The sequence below is a fragment of the Balaenoptera physalus genome, assembly GCF_965194825.1.
Source record: "Balaenoptera physalus genome assembly, chromosome: 3".
Classification (NCBI taxonomy): domain Eukaryota; kingdom Metazoa; phylum Chordata; class Mammalia; order Artiodactyla; family Balaenopteridae; genus Balaenoptera; species Balaenoptera physalus.
The window spans coordinates 64734350-64756976 of NC_138890.1; the positions used below are offsets into that span (position 1 = coordinate 64734350).

General features: G+C 53.3%; 2 protein-coding genes across 8 annotated transcripts in view; one reads left to right on the top strand and one right to left on the bottom strand.

Moving 5' to 3' along the window:
- MACROH2A1 (macroH2A.1 histone) overlaps window positions 1-3904 on the top strand; it is an 80664-nt gene extending 76760 nt beyond the window's left edge. For all 5 annotated transcript variants that reach the window (XM_082454787.1, XM_082454786.1, XM_082454789.1 and 2 more), the window contains exon 9: window positions 3130-3904. In XM_082454787.1, the coding sequence (XP_082310913.1) occupies window positions 3130-3295 (166 nt within the window). In that variant the 3' untranslated portion in view covers window positions 3296-3904. The remainder of the gene's footprint in view (window positions 1-3129) is intronic.
- The window catches only part of LOC309657401 (uncharacterized protein), a 239571-nt gene that overhangs the window by 39829 nt on the left and 177115 nt on the right, over window positions 1-22627 (bottom strand). For 2 of the 3 annotated variants that reach the window (XR_014261784.1, XR_014261785.1), the window contains exons 3-4: window positions 4757-4838; window positions 207-2114 (exon numbers count right to left, since the gene is read on the bottom strand). Coding sequence is in view for 1 of the 3 variants with exons in the window: in XM_082454803.1 (XP_082310929.1) it covers window positions 1211-1278; window positions 2005-2114 (178 nt within the window). In the remaining 2 variants the exon portion in view is untranslated. The remainder of the gene's footprint in view (window positions 1-206; window positions 2115-4756; window positions 4839-22627) is intronic. The other variant, XM_082454803.1, reaches the window with a different exon arrangement.

Below are 22627 nucleotides of genomic sequence, written 5' to 3' on the forward strand. Positions count from 1 at the left end.
AATCATATTCACAGTTCACCCAACAGCAACCTTGAAGGACAAGGCCAGACCAGCCCAGGCTCCCTTAACAGTAGGGCATGCAGGCGTGGGCTGCAGGTCTGTGACCTTTGACCCCGACCTTTCTTCCCAGTGCAGGTTCTTAACCTTTGGGCCCACCCTGAGTGCATGTAGAACAGTGGTTCTCAAAGCATGGTCCCCAGGCTCACCTCATCTGATTTCCTGGGCGGAGCCTGGCAGCCTGCGTTTTGGCCGGCCCTCCGTAATCCTGACAGAGGCTGATGTTGAGAACTGTTGATGTAGAGGAACAGGAACTAATGTCCCTTCGGTCAGAGTCACACATCCCTTTTCAAGGGTCCAAGGCAGAGGAATAGAAAGCTGTGGGACAAGGTCTGTGTCAGAAAGCGCTGGGCACAGGCGGAGTGACCGGCCTGCTGCGGGTGCTCCAGGGAGGCCCTGCGGCCACACCCTGCGTCTCTGCACCGCACCACGTCTCCCCTGGCTCGGGCAGAGCGGCCGCAGGGTGGCATAAGGGCAGCTCACGAAGCCCTGGCCAGGGTCAGCTCAGGCTGGGCAAACACCAGAGGAGATGGGCTGTGACCATCAGGCCACACGACAGACAGCTTGCTCTTCAGGCAAGTTCCACAGGCCCTCACCTCGGCCCAGCTCACCTGTGCAGGTGCAAGGCAGAGACGTGCAGGAGGGCACCCTTAGTGGGGGAGCTTGGGGCTGGTGGAGCGTGGTCTCGGGCTTCCAGTGCAGAGGCAACTCCTCGCAGTTCTCTCAGCCCCCGCCTAGCCAGGTCGTGCCCGCAGGCCGAGCTCTGCCCGGGTCAGCGGCCCTCGGAGTCCCTGGCCTGAGCGCAGCTGCTTCCAGTGGCGGGCCGGGCCCCGCTGTCCTGCCGTAGCCTCCCAGCCCCGCCCACTCCCGCCTGTCTGCCCAGGGGCTGCCGCCTCCTCAGGCTTTCCTCACCAGGAACGAAACGAGTCCTTAGGGCAGCTCCTGTATTTACAGCAGGAGAATAAACACTTGCTCTTTGTGAGATGTTTAAAATGGGCCCTCATTCGGGTGACCCTGTGCCTGCGCTCCGCCATGGCTGGCCTGGCCCCTGCCTCAGGAGCAGGGTTGCCTGGCGGAAGGGCGGCCCCTATAAGGGTGCGAGCTGAGCGCCCCACGACACACCGGAGAGGGGTCCTCAAGCAGAAGGTCGGGTTCACTCCATCCAGCGCTTCCCAGCGCGTGTCTTGTTCCGGACAGTGTAGCCTTTGTGCTCCTCGACTCCTGTGAAAATAGTCAAGGCAGCCGAGCCAGGTGTTGTGAGGACAGCTTCTTCCCAGACTGAGCCTGCAGGCCCCAAGTGGGGATGGGTGCGAGGGGTGTCACCTGCCCTGCGGGGTCCCCACCCTCCCCACTTCCAGCACAGCCCCTCTCCCCACCACCCTCCATCCCAGCCCGCCTTTTGGTCACCCCAGCTCTGCTGGTGGACGGAGCCCCAGGGTCTCCTCAGGAGGAAGCTGCCTGTCCGGCAGCCCTGTCCTGGCTGGAACGCCCCTGCAGCTCTCTCAGACTCTGACCCTGGTCTGGTTCACAGGCTCGTGTGTGCTGGCTGCCAGGCAGGAGTGCCTTGTGCCTGGGGGTGGGGGAGGCACCTGCACATGAGGGAGCCCCAACTCCAGGTCACACCCTACCTACTGCCGCAGGCTCCTCTGCACAGGCTAGGAATGGCCTGGGGTGACACTCTTGTCCTCTAAAAAGGAACTTCACTTCTAAAGCATCCACGAGTTGCTAGGGGTCCATTGTCAAGCTGGGTGAAGCCCTGTTTGATCAAAAACAAGTCGCAAGAATGGTTTTCTCCTTGGCTCTGAAAGGCTCTGAAAAGCCCTGAGTGCTGACAATAGAGTAAGTGTGACCCTCCAAAAGAAGCCGCTGAGGTGGTCCACAACTCCTGGCACTTAGCGAGTGAGCCTAGGAGAAATCCCGCACCTGACACATTTGAAAACCTCTCACCTGGCAGCAAGTACCCCATCCGAAGGAAAGCCCCGGCCGAAACTGGCAGGTTGACCCAGCACTTCGGACTCCACTGGACCCGCAGGCTCAGGGCAGACTGAAGACTAGATCTGCTTAGGAACAAAGACATCCCCATGGAGACCAGCCCCTCACTCTCACCCTCAGTATCCTGGACTGTAAACCGGGGTCAGTAGGGATTTGAATCCAGGGCCACTGGCTCCAAAGTCCACGTTATTTCCCCCAGACTAGGCAAGTTGACACATTCCTGCCATGGTCCTCCTGGGCCACCTGGGTCCTCCTGCACCTGCAGCGCTGACCAGGAACAGCCCCAGCACACATGGCGCAAGGAGCGCCCGTCCTTCTAGTCCCGCTTTCAGATTCTTGCCTGAGTTCTGAGCCCCTGCCTCCAGAATTGCCACGTGACGTTTACTTTAAATGGAATTGTATGGGAATTCACACCAGTTTGGCTTGGAGACTGGGATGCTGTCCCTTGAGATGAAGAGCCTACTTGTCCCAGGGTCGTTCGCTGCTCACAGCTCCCCGAGGCCTGGGCCTATGGGGTGTCCAAGCTGGTGTGTGCCGGGAGGTGGATTCCTGCTGCCCATGAAATCTGAAGGCCAGTGTGAAGGATGTAACCCTCTACTTGCGTGGAGGGAGGCTGGTGCTTCCTGGAGAAGCTCCAGCCTCCAGCCGTCCCTGAGGCTGAGATCCCCGGGGGCCTTTGGGAGCCTGGGCTGTGTCTCAAGCCCCATGCTAGTCCTGGTGATGTTGGGAAAAGAACCGTGGGCGCTCACACTGCCTGCGGGAGACTACACTCAGCCCACACGCCGCAAACCACAGATTCTGTCGCCTTGCTGGCATGCCGCCTCTCAGAGCACAGCACATTCTCCCGCGGGTCATAGTTCTCTGTCTCCTCGTTCTTCCCCTGTCTGGTGGCACTGGGCTCTCTCACGCCTGTGTACAAGCAGCCAGAGGTCGAGTACCACTTGTGGACCCTGACCCAACACGAGGCCACTGCAGCACAGAGGGCCTCGAGGGGCTCCCAGGGGGAGGAGGTGGCCGGGGACAGGGGCCTGTGGCCGCCACGGCCCCCTAGTTGCTGAGCCGTCGTTCTCTCTCTTGCAGGAACGGTTTTCCGAAGCAGACGGCAGCTCAGCTGATCCTGAAGGCCATCTCCAGTTACTTCGTGTCAACAATGTCCTCTTCCATCAAAACGGTGTATTTTGTGCTTTTTGACAGCGAGAGTATAGGCATCTACGTGCAGGAAATGGCCAAGCTGGACGCCAACTAGGCTGAGGAACTGCAGAACCAGCCTGCACCGTGCCCCCGCCTCCAATTTGAAAGAAAGAAAAGAAAAAAAAAAAAGATTCCCTCCACTCCTAGTGGGAGGCGGGAACCCTTTCATTTTTCTCAGTTTTGCTCATCTAGGGAAAATAAGGTTTTGGTTTCCAGTTTAATTGTTTTTGACCTTCTAAAATGTTTTTACGTTAGCACTGATAGTTGACATTACTGTTGTTAAGCACTGTGTTCCAGACCGTGTCTGACTTTAGTGTAACCTAGGAGATTTTATAGTTTTATTTTAATGAAATCCTGCTTGACGCAGAGCAGCGGGGAGAGCAGTGTCTTCTACGTGGGGCAGAGTCCAGGAAGCCCATTTTGTAACCGTGTGTCGTGGTGCTTTATTGTACACCCAGTGGCATTCTTTTTACTATAATGTTCCTTTTTTTCCCCTCAAGAAGAAAAATCATGAATTTGCAGCAGACTTAATTTTTGTTTACTTTTTGTCTTAATGATGGATTTGAAAATGAAAGATTTAAAAGGCAGAACAGAATCTGTTGTCCTTAATTATATTTGCAATTTGGAATTCGTGTGAATTGATTTAGTAAAATGTTAAACTGTTGCGACTGGTGTGTTCCAAGTTATTGTGCCCTTGAGTCCTAAGTCGGTTTCTCTCGTCACAGGATGGGGCACCTTGGGTGGGGCAGCCCACCCCCAGGAAGCACCACAGTGGCCATCGCACTCCCGGGGTGGGGAGAGCATCTTCAGGCCCTGATAAAGGGAGTTCATATAAAGTCTCTCCTTTCATCCTTCTGAAAGGAGCACTTGGGCAAGGGTGTGATCCCCGTTTCATGGATGAGGAAGCATATGCACCAAAAGCCATGTGGGTGGCAACTGGGCGGCTGGTAGTCCAGCCCAGATCTCTAGGCCAGCTCTCTCCTGCTGTCTGCCCCCTCCCAATGATCTCTCTGGCTCATGGCTGGACCCAGAGCCCCTGGGCCACTTGCCAGATGGAGCTACAGAAGCCTTGAGCCCTCTGCTGGGGCTGTGTCAGGCCTATTGTTCCTGCAGGATGAGGCCCCTGTTGCCAGGAGCTTTCCAAAGGCAAGGTGCCACCACCAAGGCCCCCAAGACATGCTGTCACCTTTACATGCCTTCTTGCAGCCGTGGGTGTTTAGGGATGATCCCAGCTGCACCAGAGTAGCTTAATTCTGGTTACCTAAACTTGTTAGCAAGGACTTCCCAGGTGGTGCAGTGGTTAAGAATCCGCCTGCCAATGCAGGGGACACGGGTTCGAGCCCTGGTCCAGGAAGATCCCACATGCCGTGGAGCAAGTAAGCCCGTGTGCCACAACTACTGAGCCTGCGCTCTAGAGCCCGTGAACCACAACTACTGAGCCCGCGTGCCACAGCTACTGAAGCCTGCACCCCGCAACTACTGAGCCCGCGTGCTGCAACTATTGAAGCCCACTTACCTAGAGCCCATGCTCCGCAACAAGAGAAGCCACCACAATGAGAAGCGCACGCACCGCAACGAAGAGTAGCCGCTTGCTGCAACTAGAGAAACCCCGCGTGTCAACAAAGACCCAACGCAGCCAAAAATAAATAAAAATTAAACTTGTTAGAAAAACGCAGACATTATTTGCTTTAGAAGGTACTTTCACCTTAATCTAAATTTGCCTAAAATGCACAGAAGACTGCTCTTGTCGCTTTAAAAAGAAACGTGCCTGATTCTAAAGCAGACTTTACCCAGGAGGAAATACACAGCACACTGCACATCACGGATGAATGTAAAGGATCGTTTTTCCTTTCCAAACTGTGCTTAATGAAATCAAAATAGAATTCCTAAGCCATCACACAACCAATCTTTTCAGTGTAAAAAATCTTCACATTTTTTCCCCAAGATCTTTACTGGGTATAGATGACATATCCCTACCTATTGATTAGATTTTGGCAAAAAGAGAGAAAGTTTATCATTGTCTTTTCAAGAAGATGCATCTTGGGATTAACATATACACACTACTATATATAAAATAGATAATTAAAAAGGACCTACTGTATAGCACAGGGAACTATACTCAATATTCTCTAATAACCTAAATGGGAAAAGAATCTGAAAAAGAATAGATACGTGTATGTGTATAACTGAATCACTTTGCTGTACACCTGAAACTAACACAACATTGTAAGCCAACTATACTCCAATATGAAAATAAAAACAAAAACAATGAGAAGAAAAAGAAGATGCATCTTAAAAATGATATCACTCCATAAATAGTATCTGCAAACTGTCTGCCTGGACAAACCATACCGAGTAGCTATTCACCCAAGAGCGTTGTTTCTGCAGGTGGAATCTGCAGCGTGTAGGGTGATGAGAAGTACGCTGTGGTTACTGTGAGTTCGTGATACTGATTATTTATTGTCTGCCTGGCACTGTGTTGAGTCTCTTGTGGGTACCATTCATTCTGTCCTTGTGATAACCCTGGAGGGCAGGGTCCTTTTGTTAGAGCCATTTTACAGCTGACAACACCGAGGCTGCCAGAGATTGAGTAACTTGTGATCACACTGCTAATGTGACAACCAGATTCAAACACAGAAATGCTGACCACCGTGACAGGGCCCCGGACGGCACACTCTAATCAGCAGCAAAGAGAGTCCATTTGGCCTTGGTGCCATTTCCAACGCAGAAACCGAAACACGGATGGAACGGAGGTTTAAATGGCTTCTAGGTAAATGGCGTTCATTTCCTTCACTCTGGAGAAGGAACACCTTAGAAGCCAATCCTGTGTTTAGCGGAGATCGTCCACTAGATGTCGCTAAAAGGATTGGGAAGTCAAGAGAGGAAAGGGCAGCAGGTTTCTGCTCTTCCTTGAGCTTGCACAAAAGAATAGATTGCATTTGTCAGGATTTGCGTGAATTATTTACCATAATCAGCTAAATGTTTCTAAACTTTCAATAATCCAGAGTGCGCTGTGCCCCTGAGATGTGGGCTCACTGAAGAAATTGTTTCCGATGAAACTGAGGGAAAGAGAGCCAACCCCCGGCCTGGGAGCCCCACCATCTCTAAACCACCCAGTCTGTTTTTAAAACTGGGATCAAAAATTGTTCTCTGATGTCCGCCTCATGTTTTCAGGGAAGAAAGAAAACAGCTCATTACTTTAAAATTAAAAAAAAAAAAGGTATAACTGCAAGGAACCACTTGAAATATACACATACCTCAAATGAAGACAAGTTTGCAGTTAGTAAAATTTACGAGAAGTGAAATTATTCTGTGAAGGGGGAAAACTGCAGGTTCTGGAGAGGTAACAGCTGTCCCGCCCTCCCCTTTGCCTTGAGCTGTGTCAGAGGCAGGCTTGCAGTGAGGGCTGTGGAGCGGAGCCACTCCTCCGGGGCCGCGCAGCCCGCGATGCAGCCTGTGATGGTGGAAGCGGCAGAAACACCCCCTCCCGCTTATTTCTGAGGATCAACCTTTGCCCTCGGCAGCTGGGCTCTGCCCTGAAAAATCCAGGCGATTTCGTCAGCGTGCCTCATGAGCTCCCTTAAATGACATCTGAGATCTAACACAGCGCCATGGCTCCAACTGGGACCACACTGACAATAATAACTACTGTGTGTGTGTGTGTGTGTGCGCACGGCGTCTGTGTGCACACAGGCGCATGCGTACGTGTACACGGGTCCTCTACATCCATCATTTCATCTACTTCTCATGACAACCCTATGAGGTTAACCATACTATCCCTATTTTACAGATTAGAAAGGTCACACAGCTATCAGTGGTGGAATGGGCTTTGAACCCAGCTGTCTCACTCTACAAATAGAGCTCCCCCCCTTCTCCCCCTGGGACTGACCTCTCCTTTGGTATATGTACCCACAAATTTTGCTCCAGTGAGGCAGGGCTTCTTGCCTATTCACTGACAAGTCCTGTGCAGCTGGCCCTGGGGGCATACACAGAACCTGTTGGATGATAGGTGGATAGAAACAAGTACTTAAAGCAATCCAGTGGCCGAGAAAGGACTTATTGGGTGCCTACTATGAATGAAGCCTCAGATCAGGGCCTCTTGCAAAGGCAGGTGAGACACTGCTTCTGTCCAGCAGAGTGGGTGACCCACAGACTCAGCTGCTATATTGGCAGGGGCTCAGTGTGGGGAGCTGTACCCATGGGCACTCTGAGAGTGCTCAGGGAGGCTTTCTTGGAGCAGATAACCTAGAGCCAGACTTTGTGGGAAAGGTTGGAATCTTCTAGGCCAAGAGAGCAAGGTGATAGGTGACAAGTAGCAGGATGGTGCACAGGCATCTCGGCCCCAGCCGAGGAAGCTCGCTGTGTCCCTGTGCTGGGAAGCCCAGGGCTGCACCCCACTTGCAGCCAGGCAGCCATGTCAGCCCTGCCTCTGCCCCCAGCCCTGCCCCTGGCATGTGCAGCTGTCCATCTGTGGATGTGTTTATCTGGCAGAATTCCTCCTTCCCGTTCAGGGTCAGGTGGCTGTGTTTGGTCACAGCTAGTTAGCCCTGACAGAGAAAAGGGGGCAAGAAGCAAGAAAAGAGAAGAGAAAAGGGGAAGGGGAGGAGAGGGGAGGGGGAAGGGGGGAGGGGAGGGGGAAAGGGAGGGGGAGGGGAGGGGAGGGGGAGGGGAGGGGAGGGGAGGGGGAGGGGAGGGGAGGGGAGGGGGAAAGGGAGGGGGAGGGGAGGGGGAAGGGAGGGGGAGGGGAGGGGGAAGGGGAGGGGAGGGGAGGGGAGGGGGAAGGGAAGGGGAGGGGAGGAAACAAGAGATGGGCAGTAATTTCCCTCTCTCATCCCCTCACAACCCCTGGAAATCCTGAGGTCCCACGGCTGGGCAGGTCTGTTCTTAAGTCTTGCCTTTCTGGGGAAGGTGGAAGCCTGGGCCAGTCAATTCGGAGGGCAGGTAATCCCCTTGTTTCCTTATGTGTCACTCAGGCTGCATTGTCAATCACCCTGATTGGCCCAGCTCTCATCAGAGGCCCTGGTGGCTGGGGGATGGCATGGCCCATTTATTCATTAGCAAATGCGATGTTTAATTTTCACGGCCAGGCGCCACTGGCCAGTGTTATCTTGGGAGCTGGCCTTGGTGCCGCCTTGAAGCGATCCACCTGAAGGCACTGGGGGCGGGAGGAAGGTCTGGGGCCCAACCCTGGCCGAGAAGAAAGGGAAACGCTCAATGGCAAGGGGTGAGGCCGCCTTTTCTTTGGCTTTTCTTCCATTTATAACCTGGCCCGTTGTGTTTGCTTCTGGGGGCCCCGATATCAAAATAATATCGCATGACCCTCCTGACAGGCAAGGCAATAAAACTGCTCATTAATCCCGGCCCCCATCACCGCCCCTCCATACTCCTCAGCAAAGGTGTGTAAATAGACTGGCCTTTCCCTGACCCCTAAAAACCAACCCAGCCAGGGGCTCCTTTGTCAAACTCAGAGAAAGAGTCTCAGAAATATTCTCTCCATGTACAGCACTTTCCCCTCACTCCCATTCTCCCACCAAACTGGCCCACATCCACGCACACACTCACCCATACTCACGCTCACACGTGCACACACACACACACCCTCCCACACCCACGCTCACGCACACACACACGCTCTCATTCACCTAAGGAGGGAGACTCCAGACCCTCTGTGCCAGCAGAGGCAGAATCAAGGGACATGCAGAGAGACAGCTAACTTGAACAGAATCCGCCAGGACTCAGTTTTCTGTAAAACAGCTAAAATTTCTGCTCAGAGAGGCCCTCCCTGGCCTGTTTCGCCCTCTGAATGTTCATCTTCCGCTAAGACTCCCTTGAGCGTGCTTAGCGGGGGCACCCAGACTGCCCTCCAGAGCCCGCTGGGGTCCAGCACCCACAGCAGAGGGGACCCCGTCATGTGCCCTGGAGCACACGCCGCAGGTAACGTAATCACCGGGGAAGAGGCCGCAGATGGTCCTGAAATCTGTCCCGGTGTTACCAGTTGAAGGTCACGGTCTGGGCTGTGGGTTTATGACGACACTGCAGGGAGGGTAGAGAGCTCACAGTCCCAGAACGATACCCCCCAAAGCTTCTTGTGTCCAAAGCCCAGAAACCAGAGCTACCACCTCTACACAGAGGAACACGGCCCTAGAACGCATGTAAGCAGGTCATGTGTGCCTTGCTGTCAGGAGTCCCTTCCAGGCCTGAGCTCTTGGGCAGGCCACCACCATAGCTGGCCCAGGTGGGTCCCCGGGCTCGACCTTCTCGACACATCCACCTATGCACCCCATGCCCAGTCTGGCTGGGAAACCTGATATTTCTGTACCTGGAAACGACAAAGCTTCCTAAGCTTAGGAGAATAAATTAGAGTTGAGTTCAAGTAGGCTCAGCTGCGGCCGATGGGCAAATTGATTTGCTTCCCATCTGGGAGATTAAATTCCACTGCCCCAAAATGGCAGCAGGGTAACGAGCTGTCAGTCAAACAGCGCAGAGCCGGCCGGGCGCGTAATTGAACCCTGGCAGCTCCTTATTAGGGTCCCTGCAGGTCCTGGCTACGGATTCCCACCTTGAGGCGGCCTCCGAGCCCCAGGAGAGGACGCACTTACTTGGCGCTGCTACACATCCTCTGGAGGGAAATGTCGCCTTGGGCAAGGGGGTGGCCCACTTCAGGGAACTTTGACTTAGCCAAGTACGTACGATATGCGTGTCAACAGCCACTGACGGCCCCTTCAGGATTTAATTATGGGCAAATCCAAACACCTGGGAGGATGCTGCCAGCATCCATTGAGATGACACCTCACTTCCCAGGGGGCCCTCTCCTGAACCCTCCACTGCCTTATGTGTCCCCAGCCACCCCTAGGGCCTCTCAGAGGACGGCACACTGAAACCATCACCACACCCCACTCAGTCCTTCCTAGCATGCAAGACCTGCACGCACACTGCTGGTTCAGTCCTCACAGTGCCCGGGGTGATGGTCAGTGTCTCTATTTATAAAAGGGATAAGGAAACGGGACCCATGGAAGTTTAGAAGCTGCCTTCAAAGTCTACAAAGGCCTGGGAATCGAGGAAGGCTGGTCGTCCTCTCCAGCCTCCCCTTCCCATCTGTGCCGACTCTGTTTCAGGCCACTCCTATCTTGCTTTCAAGATTTTGCATGTGTCAGTTCCTCAGCCTGGAACACGCTACTGCCGCCTTTTTGTAATCCTGCTCAATCCTTCAGGTCTCTGCTCTTAGACCTCCCTTCCACCGCCTCCAGGAAGCCCTCCCTGACCCCGCTGTCCAGCCAGGTATCTTCCCTCAGTGTAGCCTGCACTTCCACCAGTCACAGCACTGTACCTACTGGACAGCTCTCATGTGCTGACGTGGCTGTCTCCCCATCAGATAGCAAGTGCCGTTCATTCTCACACATCCCCTGAGCCTCTAGGCCAAACACTGTGCTAAGCTCTGGATGTACAGCAGTGAGAAAGTAGAGAAGACTCCACCCTCCATGAGGCCAGGCACCAGGGCCCCTGCACCCTGCAGCACCCTCGGTGCCTTGCCCAGAGGGTCTGGGACAGAAGAGGGGCTCTCTCTCAGGGCTGCATGAATCACTGGTCAAGCCGAGCCTGCTGGGACCTCGAAGGCCAGTCATCAGGCAGAGCGCCTGACTCAGAGGAGGCAGTGGGAAGAACGGGGCGAACGTGGCCATTCCTGACACTCTGGTTCTGTAGAAGTCAGCCAAGGGGTAACACCCCGCTGGCTCCCTGGCTTCGTGTGGGTACAGAGAGGCTTCAGAGTGAAGTCTGATGTTGGCACTAAGTCTCAGCTTGGCACCAGCTTGCCACACTGCTAACCACAGCCTGGATCTCATGGCATCTGGTGCTTCCGCTTCCCCTGGCTCTTGATTTGAAAAGGGTGTGGACATGGAACCTTTCCGGCTAGATGCTAAATCCACAGTATCAATAAAAAGGGAAAATAGTGGAAAATGTGTGCAGGAGAAACCTCTGCATTATGGCAGCCGAGAGCCCGTGCCTGTGTACCAGTGAGGCTGGGGGCACACATTTTACAGGCCAGGGTATTAACCCCAGGGCAGGTGTCCTTGATGGGCCACTGGCAGCATTTCCTGGTTACCCGACATACAAGTCTGAGTCAGGAAGCTTCTCACAGCCCCAGCCCCGTAACAGGAGGACCAGGTCCTGCTGCCAGCTCAGTCCAAGGCCTAGATTCTGGCTCCGCCACAGGGAGAGAGAGGCTGTGATCACAAGCACATGGCACATGTTGGCCCTGGTGAGTCTCCAACGTGCCCCGGACGGGATGTGTGTCCGACCCTGTGCTGCCCAGACAACCATAGCACAGGGCAGAATCACAGTGATGTAGAACCTTTGAGACCCTGTCTGCCACCTCCACACTCGGGTGGAAAACCACAATAACAACACAGCCAGAGACGCGACCATGCGTTGAGAAGTGGCAGCGGTGTGAATGCTAGGAACACCAAGAAGCCTGCATGCATTCTCTATCAACCCTTCCTAATGACCCTGAAAATGAACATGATTATCCCCTCTCTAGGTGAGAGAGCTTGGATCAGAGAGGTGAAGTGACCTGGCCAGGCCACAGAGCATGAACCTGGCAGAACAGGATTCAAAACCAGGAATGAGTCACTCTGAAGTCAACTCTTGCTCATTCTAGTACACTGCCTCCCGGTGGCCGCAAAAGGTAAACTATCCCATTTCACAGATGAGGAAAAGTGAGGAGGGGATCAGCGCCTTACACGATGCCACAGAGCCAGGGAGAGGCCGGCCTTGGACGTCCTCCTGGGCCTCCCGGGTAGAGGTCCAGGGCTCTGGCGAAGCCTGAACTGACGCAGGAAGCAGCACTGAGCTCTGCTCCTCCGCAGGCTGGGGACCCGGCCGGGGCCTTCCAGTAATTAGTGGGCTTAGTTAAGACCAAGTCGCGCCGTTCCTGGGCCAGGACTTGTTTTTGTTCCCAGGCGAGGCCCTCGCAGGAAGGCCAGGCGCACGTGCGCAGCCCCATAAATCCAGCCAGCGTCGCTCATTACAACGTTCCGCTTCACGACTCCTCCGCCCCAGCCGCTCGGGCTTCGCGGCTGCCGGGCCTCCCTGCAGCCGAGCTCGGCCGCGCGGCACCGCCCGCGCGGCACCGCCCGCAGCCCAGACATGAGCTCATCCAGCGCACGGTGTGTGAGGAAGTGGCTGGCAGCGCTCTCGGCTGCGAGGGGAAAATGTGCCCATTAAGGCTGTCAGCTGTCAGCCCCCCACCGATACACCCCGCCCTGCCGCGGCAGGACCACCCCACTCAAGGCCCTGCCCACCCTCCAGTTCACGCGGAGGTGACCCCATGGTGGGGCCTGTCCACTCCGGGGGTGTGTGGGCGCCGAGAGTGGCCGCAGGAAGTCGAAGCAGAGCAGGGAGGACTTGGGTGGTGGGAGAAGTGGGATCAGAGACAGCGGCCCTGAGCACCGTCCTGGCTTCAGCGACTGACCACCGCCCTGTGGTCCCTTGACCCCTCCAATCCTCCATCCCTATGGCTGTGCGATGGGAAGCTACACCTTGTCCTGGCCGGGAAAGCACTGCTCTGCAGCCCACGACCTTGAGCCTCTGTACATTGGTGTCCCGTTAGTACAAAACCTGGCTGGTCCTTTATCTTTGTGGTCTGAGGAACTGCTAGGGGATGAAGCGCTGACAAGTCACCCCACCTCTTGTGGGCGTGGTCTCATCTGTTCAAATAGAGTTGGCAGCACAGTGGTCAGGGACAAGTGCTTAATCAAAGTGACCTACTTCTTGCTATTGCTCTGATTCCCATAAAGGTTAGAAGCTATGTACCTGTCATGGCTAGAATCCAAACTCTGTCTATGGTCAATGTTTGATGGTAGCCAGATAGCTCATCTCCATGTGAGCCAAGTTCAAGGGAACCCGGCTGGGTGGTTATCAATACCGTGGACCATTCTAACCCAACATTGATTGTATGCGGCTGAGAGGCTGGAGTCATCGGCGAGCCCTTCCCCACCCTGTGCTATCACAGCTCAGAGAGGAGCTGGGCAATGCCCAGTTTGGAGGGAACCTTCTAGAACTGTGCTGTCCAATACAGTAGCCATTAGCTACATGTGGCTATTTAAATTTAAATTAATTAAGACTAAATATAATTAGGAATTCAGTTCCTCATTTTCACGGTCAAATTGTAAGTACTCAGCAGCCACCACATTGGGCAGCTCTGTTCTAGAACTTCAGTCCAGGGAGCCCTTCTGAGCAACACCCCAAGGTTTTCATACCATTTAACTTAGTGTATGGAGCAAAAACCATGGCCAGGGCATTTCCACCAGCAAATGCTTCTATGTTACCAATAATGACAATGACAGTGACTGATCAGCATGGTGGAAACAGTAATATCCACGTACTGATCGTTTCTAGGTTCCAGGCACTGTGCTGCATATCTCACACTCATTATCACCTTTAACCCCACCTTCTAAATCCTCTACAGTTGGTGACATATCTCCATTTTACTCAAGACAAAATGGACTCAGGAACTCAAGCAAGGTGTAGTGGCAAAACTAGCTCCAACTTCAAAGCCAGCCTCCCCTCAGGTGCAGATCTCAGTCACACCTTCTCCTGTGCTTTGACTAGAGTTGCACCCAGAGGGATGCTTGCTCTTTCCAAAAGGTGCCAGTTCTCTTCCTGCCTTTCACTTAGCTCTGAACTTTTCTTCCTCTCAGGAAAGCTCAGACTTGTTTGTGAAGGCCCCTCCTGGCCACTGGGGCTGCCCTGGCCCCATCAGCCACCCTAGTTCCTAGAGGGACCTGCTCACTGGGCCCACCCGGGGCCAGCTACCATGGGGGCAGCCCATGGATGAAGGCCCCAGCTGTGCTGCCAACCCCCTTCAGGGAGCGTGGGCTTCTGCAGGGTCAGGTCAGCAGGGTTAAAAGGGACACCAGGCGTCAGGTGGACACCCCAGTGTATGCACCTCTGAGCAGGCGGTGTTCCTGCTCCAAGCTGTGGCGCACACCAAGGCACGGAGAGCAGGACGGGGTGACGGCAGCCAGGCCCTTGGAGTGAGCCCCAGCACCTTCAGTCACTTGTCTATGGTCCATTGAACAAATGAACGCCAGGCACTGGGCTCCAACAGCCTGCGGGCCTCAGGCAGCCCCCGCATCGGGACCCTCTGCCTGCTGGCATGTATCCACTGCAGTCATGCCAGCTAAACCAGGGCTTCCAGGCTTCGAGCTGAAGCAACATCCTAAATGGGATCACATCCCCGTGCTGGAGGCCGAGGGATGGACCATGCCCTCCCCAGGGCCCGAGCCTACGTGTGTCTTGCTGAAGACCCAGGACTCTGGTTTAAGAGCCTTTTTATAGATTCCTATAAAGGAGAAAGTGAACTTTTAACATGTTTGCACTCCGCTAAGTCAATACGCATGAAAGGGACAACAGCTGAGCTTCCTCTGCGCAAATGAGGTCCAGCAGGGCTGGAGGGTAGCATGGGTGCCACCCAGCTACTGCAGGCATCTGTGGCTGCTTCTCCTCACCCCTGGGACTGGAGCATGGCCCCCAAGTAGCAGGCCGCTGTCCACCAGACCATGGGCGGGCACTCGTGATTCCGGAAAGCCCTCCCTGGCTGGGCTAATGGGTGGCTCCTGCCCTCACTCAGCCAAGACGGCCCCCCAGACGCACGGTTTTCATGAGAAGATTTAGAGGAGGGGAAATGCGGAAGCTGTAAAGTTTTACTAGGAATTCTCAACCATCCTCCTTTGGCCCCGACACTCATGCTGCCCTTCACTTTTAAGAGAGCTTCCTTTCTGCTTTGAACTTACCCCTTAAATCTAAGCACCCCTGTGCCTGCCTCCAGGATCCAGGATCCAGCCTCAGACTCCAGAGATGCCCTCCCAGGAGGAAGAGGACGAGAGAGCTTGGGCATCCCAGAAGGCTTTCTCCTGCCCAGCCTCGCCCTGGAACAATCCCCAAGGATGCCGTCTGCCTGCCTGCCATCACGCCAAGGTCACAGGAACCAAGGTTTCACGCCTGAGACAGGACACATCTTGGGTCAGGTTTGCAGACATGTGCACAGCTGTCTCTCTGTTCACTCATTTGCATGAGCATTTGCATGTGTGCAAGGCCTCCTGGGCACTTGGTGGGCATTAGCTCAGTGGTTAAGAAAGCAGACATTTGAGTCAATTCCTGGGTTCGAGTCCCAGCTGTGCCACTTATTAGCTGTAACCTTGGGTGGGTCACTTAGCTTCTCTGAGTCTATAACTAATCTCTAAAATAGGAACAGTGATACCCCCTGCCCCAAACACACACACACCCACCATGAGGTTGCTGTGAATATTAAATGCCATGGTGCAAGCACTCCATAAATGGTAGCTTAGAGCCTAACAGCTCTGAGAGGAAGACACCAGTCTGCCCTTCTGGAGAATGAGGGAAGTGAGAAGGTTAATCGACGTACCCAAAGTCCCATGGGAGAAAGAGACAGAACTGCGTTTAAGTCTCAGGTCTTTCAGACTCCGAAGGCCACGACCATGAACTCTTTACTACAAAACACCCTAGGCTTGAGAGCCAAGCAGCCCCTTCAATCAGTGAGAAATCAAGAAACTTAGCTGGAATTTTGTAATCAGCAACTCTACAAAGGAATCATTTTCATTTCAGCCCCATGGTTTAATTCTGTTTCTTAGTTTGAGCTGGCGATGGTGGGGGGGTAGTGGTGGTATTATAATGTTTTCAGTGCTTAAGGGAGTCAGTCTAGTGTGGGGGGCCAGTTTACTATCTGCTGCAGAAAATCAAACCCTTACTCCACGGGCAGTTAACTAACCACAGCTCCGAGAGGCCAGGCCCTGCAGCATCCCAGCCGTGGAGGCCAAGCCGACAGAAGTCCTCTGGCTGTGCGCTCAGGGTGGGAGGGGTGGGGAGGGATTGCAGGTAGGAGTCAAGGCTGCCTGGCATCCCCCTCAAAGAGCTGGCATCTCTCCACCACATCCTAGTCTGGACATACCTGGAAAATTGATATCTCTTTGCAAATTCTGAGGACTGTCTGCTAACCACCTTTGCAGAATTCTTACCTTCTAGGAGAATTTCTTGGAATCATTCACGAAATAGTTTCTCCTTGTTTCTGAATGGAGCAAGACCTCCTCAGTGTAAAGTCATGTAAAACATAGGCCTCTGGCGATGCTCAGGCTTAGAATCAACCAGTGGTACAAGGCAGAAGTAAGTGGCTGGATCCATGGGGGACACCTGGATAGCAGGTGGGGAAAGTGAGGCCCCAGTGCAGAGGGACCACTCAAGATCCAGTTACCAGCTTTGCATCAGTGCTGGGGAGGTAAGCGTCACTGTCTTGGTCTGTCTGCCTTTCTGTCTTTGCCTCACCCTCCTTTATAACAGCCTTGAAACGCCCAAATCCCATGGTAATTGTCTGTGCTAAATTCCTCTTTGGATAAAGAGCTGATTTGTTTTTCCAAGTTGCTAAAAGGTCCAGAAATGTGTAGATCAGTCAGGTTCTAGGAAGGGGCCCACCAGGAGCAAAGGCTGGCCTATTCATGGAAGATTCCGGAGGCCTTAGAAAAGGCAAAACACCGAAGTTGATGCACCTCCCCCATCCCACCCCCTGTCCATCAACGCAGCCTGATGGTTCCTCTAACAAAGCCAGTTGCCAACCGCACACTGTCTTCTTTAAGCCGTGGTGAGGATGTTGGGTTAGCGCTTGCTCTCTGAGTACGCCAAAGCCAAAGGTATTTCTGCAAAAGCTCACAGATTCTACTGCTGTGCTGGCTTTCTATACGTGGAAGAAAGTGGAGTGAGTGCTCCTGTGTTTGCTGAAAGCACCCGGAACCCATCTTTTGGCTGGCACTCAGCCTTCTGGGAGCTCTGCCCTCTGGAACACTGCTATAAAGCCAGAGATTGTAGAAGAAATGCAGCCGGATGGAGAAACTGTTGTCGCAAAGCTCACAGTTGTGACTCATGTGGAAAAAGGGGCTCCATTCCACATCAGTGAGACTGATCTTCCTTCAGTGGCCTGATATTCTTTCTGTTTGCTCCTAATCTGCTGTTGGATGCAACTCTGAAGGAAATGAACACTGAGAGGATAGAGAATGCTCACAGAGACACACCAGTGGAGTGTCGGGTAGTAGCAAGGGAAGAACAGGAAACCCATGCAGAAGAACTGGTGCAGAACAGTGGCTGGGGGCCACTTCAGGTAGAAGCTCTGGAGCAGATCTAGGACAGGCCCTCTGCTCATCATCTCATTCAGCCCAAGCTCAGGTCTTAGTGTCTGTATTAGTTTCCCACTGCTGCTGTAATGAATTATCTTGAACTTAGTGGCTTAAAACAACACAAGTTATCCTACAGTTCTATAGGTCAGAAGTCCACAATAGGTCCACTGCACTAAAAATCAAGGTGTCACCAGGCTGTGTTCCTTCTGGGCTTGAAGCGAGAATCTGTTTCTTTGCCTCTTCCAGCACCTAGAGGCAGCCTACAGTGTTTGGCTTGCGCCCCTTCTTTCATCTGCAAAGCCGGCTGTGTAGCACCTTCTGACTTCTCTCTGACCCTCTCTGACCTCTGCTTCTGTCATCACATCTCCTTTTCTGACTCTGACACTCCTGCCTTCCTCTCTCACTTATAAGGGCCCTTATGGTTATTACATTGACCCAACCGTATAATCCAAGATAACCTCCCCATCTCAAAATCTTTAACTTAATCACATCTGCAAAGTCTCCTGTGCCATGTAAAGGGGATTAGGATTGGACATCTTTGGGAGGTGTTATTCTATCTACAACAGTGTCTTCAGAGACTCTTGGGGCATAAGTGGTCCTCACACCACGAAGAACAGGGAAAGATGCACTCGTCATCAGAAAAGGGTTAGCAGAATCTATGTGTCACCAAGGGAAGGAAATCCAGTAGATGATACACATCTTTGCCTACAAAGTGCTCTTTCTCCCGGTGTCACCTGATGAACGTGACTTTGAGGGCCTCTGCTGGCCCAGGGGGCACAAGGCCCCCTCTCCTGTGCCTGGGCTGTCTCCAGGGTCAGGCATGCCCTTGGCCCTTGTGGGAACTAGGACCTGGGCCCTCCACTACTTAACCCAAACCTTCCCCCACCTGGCTGCCATACCCCACTCAAATCTTTCATGGCATCACCTAATAAAGCTCCAAATGTGGGCTCCAGCCACTTGGTTTTCGATCAGTTTTCGAGCCTGTGAAGTCCTGGCAGGGGGTGAAATAGGGGTGGATGCAGAGTCACAGAGGGCCCGGGGAGCGGGCTCTGAGCACCCCGGTACCAGCTATACACAGCAGCTCCCACACGATGTACACAGCCAACAGGTTGAGAACGGAGCTCTGGAGCCCATGAACCCCGGTTCGATGCCTACTTCTGCAGCTGGCTGAGCCCGCGGGCCCTGACACGACCACAGTCACAGGCATAGTGCAGCCTAGTGGGTAAGTATCTACCCTTCTCCAATCGTCAGGCTTGGTGGCTTTCTCCTAATTCTCTCTGGGGTCCTAGACTGCCTCCTTTCTCTCCAGATCCCCATCCCCGGCAATCCAGGCTTCTCCGCAGCCTTCATCTAGGAAAGGCCCTCGTCCCCTGGTCTCCCAGGAGGACTGAGGGAGTCAGGCGGGGTAGACCAGCCCCGTCTGAGAGGGAAGCAGAGGCCTCACCTGCCAGGCTCCTTGGAGAAACTACGGGGGGGGGACCCTCCCCCTTCGACCACCTGCTCACCCCACTCGGCCTTTCAGACGCCCTCCTCCCGGAGCTGGGGGCTGCCACCTCGCCAATACTGGCAACTCACTTTCTACACTGGTGCTCTGAATTATTGGGCTCTGTGGTCTGGGCTTTCCTCTTACCACTCAGACCAGAGCCAACGGAAGTCAGAGCCTCAGACCCCAGGGTCCCGCAACATCTGCAATGGTGACACCGACAACAGGGAGCGTCTACCGATGGCTTAGCACGGGTCAGGCCCTGTGCAAAAGGCTCTGCGGCAGCAGCGGCAACACAGAGGGGGGCACTACCATGACTCTCATTCTCAAGGTGGGGGCCGGGCGTGGCAACTGAGAAGTTAAGGAACTTGCCCAAGGTCACACAGCAAGTGACAGAGCCAGGACTTGAATCCAGGTCTGACACCAGAGTCTCTTTTCTGAACCACTCTGCTTCCCTCCCTGTCCTGGCGTTTCCCATCCCATCGCTGAACTCCGTCCAGAGGCCCCAGCTTCCAAGCTGCTGTGCCTAGGAAGCCTTTGTGAACCTACAGCCAGCTCAGGGTACTGCGTGCAGCAGCTGAGCGCCGCCAGGCCACCCACCTGCCCAAGCAGAGCACCCTGCCCCTGCCGGCCCGGGAAAACCCAAGTGAACACGCCACACAGGGCCCTGTATTCCCTGAGGGCTAGCTTCCTTCTGCTCTGCCACTAACATCTGCTGGAGCCTTCCCCCTCGGTGACAGGGACCTCCTGATGCAGAGGAACAGACTGCATGGGGGCTGGCGCAGTGCCAGGGAGGAGAGCCGAACTGTGACTTTCTCGGTGGCATAGGTGTAAGCAGACACTGCTGGGTGGGGGGAGAAGATCTAAGTCCAGACTTGTGTGTTAAAGCTGCTGTGATCCTTGGGAATGAATCCTGATTTAAAAAAATAATAAAACATCTGAGGATCCTGGGCCCGATGAGTCCTGGCTGGAGAATGTTTCGGGAGCAACTCAACAACGCGGCCACTAGGACTTCTGCAGAGGTAGCCCCACATGGCCAAGCCCCATCCACACGCACCCCTGTCTCTCGATCTGAAGCATCCACGCTCAAGTCACCAGCGGCTCCAGGTGGCGACTTTGAAGAAGACAGTGCTTTGGCAGCCCTGCCAGCTCACAGCCCTCTGCCCTCACAGACAGTACACAGCATCCCCTCACCTCGTTTAAAAAGTTGACTTGTTGGTTCCTTTCGAATTTCTACAACCATCATGAAAAGGGAAGAGGGGGAAAGGCCCCCCCCCCGCCATCGGTGCCCAATGTCAGCTTGTACACACGCACTCAGACCCAGCTGCGCAGTGGTACATGAAGGGTCACACTGCCTCCTCTGCGGCCTGTCCCTGACAGCCAGGTCCACCTGTGCCTTGTTTTCTAAAGAAGCACAGGACAGTGAAAAGGGGGTAGATCTGGCTTCTCAGCCTGGCCACCTACTACATGTGTGACCTTGGGTACATCACTTGCCATTTCTGAGCCTTTCAAAAGGTTGTCCTGAGGATTAAATAAGATGATATGAGTATATTGGAGAGGCACCAACACAGGATCTTGCACACAGTAGGTGCTCAATAAATGCACGGTCATTAGTCCTCTTCCACCTCCTTGTGTCTCTCCACCCTGTCCTCGGACAAGAACTTCATAAAGGCAAAGTGAGTCTTTTCCTTCCTCTGGATGGTCCCTGGGCTGAGCCCAGGGCTGTGCCCCCTGAGGCCTCTTGAGAAACAGGGCCCACTGTGCACCCCGGGAGCAAGTGTCCTACGGAGGGGAGACCTTCTGCTCCTGGCAATGTGCCAGGCCACCTTCCCACCATAAACATCCAGAAAGGCTGGATAAGACATGATAAACATAAATTTAAATGTAAAGGCTAAGCAAAGGAAGCAAAAAGGGAAGGAAGAGAGGAAGGGAACAGATATGGGAAACCAGCAGTGCTAGAAGGAGGTCAAGGCCATGTGAACACTAAAGCCATGGGCTGCCCCCGGGACATCTGCCAATCCCAGAAACAGATAAAGCCTTTGGCCCACAAAAGAGGGAGGTCTGAACTGAGATCTCTGCCCGGATCCAGGGCTCTCTAAGAGATATACCTCCTCCAATCCAGTCACTGGAAAAGGAGACCACCAGGAAATATGGCCATCTCCAGCCTTGGCTCTGAATGAGAAATACCCCAGAAACATGTCATAGGAGATCATAGCCCAAGCCTGCCTTCACTCAGGTTTGGGTATGAATTTACAACACCTTCTCAGTCTGGGAAACTCCAGGAAGATACATTGATTTAAAGTGATTTCAGAGAGGTAGCATCCCTGGGCACCAGGAAGAAGCCTTCACAAAATCTCTCTGAAGGGATGCACACTCACCCCCGGCCCCCTAAGAATTTTGCAGATTACAATCGGTTAGCTATAAACTCACCATGAAAAATTACCAAATACCCAAGGAGAGAAGGAAGGCACCAGGAGTGAGAGTCAGCAAGAACAACGGTGGGAAAGCTGGGCCCCAAGGACCAGATATTAAATTTGCAGATATGAAATATAAATTAAGACCTGTAAGCTTAAACATAATGGGAAAAGAACATTTCAAAACTGACCAGGCATACCTGAAAAAGAATCAACTAGAATTTCCAGAAATGAAAAATGAAATTAGAAGCCCAACGAACAGTTAAATAGAGCTGACGTGAGAATAAATTAGCTGGAAAAGATCTAAAGAAACAACTTGGAAATTGGCACAAAGACAGAATGCGATGGGGGAGAAAATGAAAGAAACGTGTAAAAATAAGCTAGTGCTCACGCTCTGTGATGTGCCATGAGAAGAGCATGCCCTACATAGCGGTTGGCGCTTCAGCCTGGAGCCCAGAATATCCAGAGTCGAGTGGACCTGAACCTGACCCACAGCCTGGAGCAGAACAGAAGCCCTGCAGATCCCTGGGTAAAAAGTAAGTTTTGTTGTTGATTTTTTTTTTTTTTTGCTGTAAGCCCTGGAGTTATTAGAAAGTACTATTGCTGCTAGAACTAACACAGAAATTGGTACCTAGAAGTGGGCTGCTATCACAACCTAAAATATGTGGCACTGGCTTTGGGACTGGGCAGCAAGTGGTAAGGAAACCTAAACAGGGCTAGAGAAATGGCACTTGGGTTATGTGGTGGTAAAACTGCCGCCCATGAGACCTGGAAAGCCGGACATACACGTAATGTATTTATGGCTTCCAGTGAAGAAGAGTCAGAAAAGATGATTCCTTGGGTGAGTCAGATGTTACTAGCTGCATTTCATAGGGTGCTACAAGAGAGAAATGAGCTCAGGGAAGAACTGACCAGTTTGCAAGCAGAATGGAGGGGGTTCTAAAGTCCCTGGACTTGCAAAGCTGCAAAATGGAAATATTTTCCCACCAAATTGAGGGTGTAGCCATAAGACTCAGTCTTAGGTCAAAGACCAAATCAAGGGCACAGCCTTTAAGACACTGTCTCAGAACAGAGATCAAACCACAGATGTGGTCATCACACAGCATTTGTTCACATCTGAAGGGATTAAGATCATACCCGGTAGATCAAGGACAAAGTCAGGCTTTCCTCTCATGGAAGCCTGATTAACTCAGAATACCTATAATTAAAGTGAGAGAGAAAGAGAGGGAGAGGGAAAGGGAAGGAGATGGGGAGGGGCAGGCCTCAAAAGAATTGGGAGACTGGCTTGTGGCATATGGAGTTGGAACTCA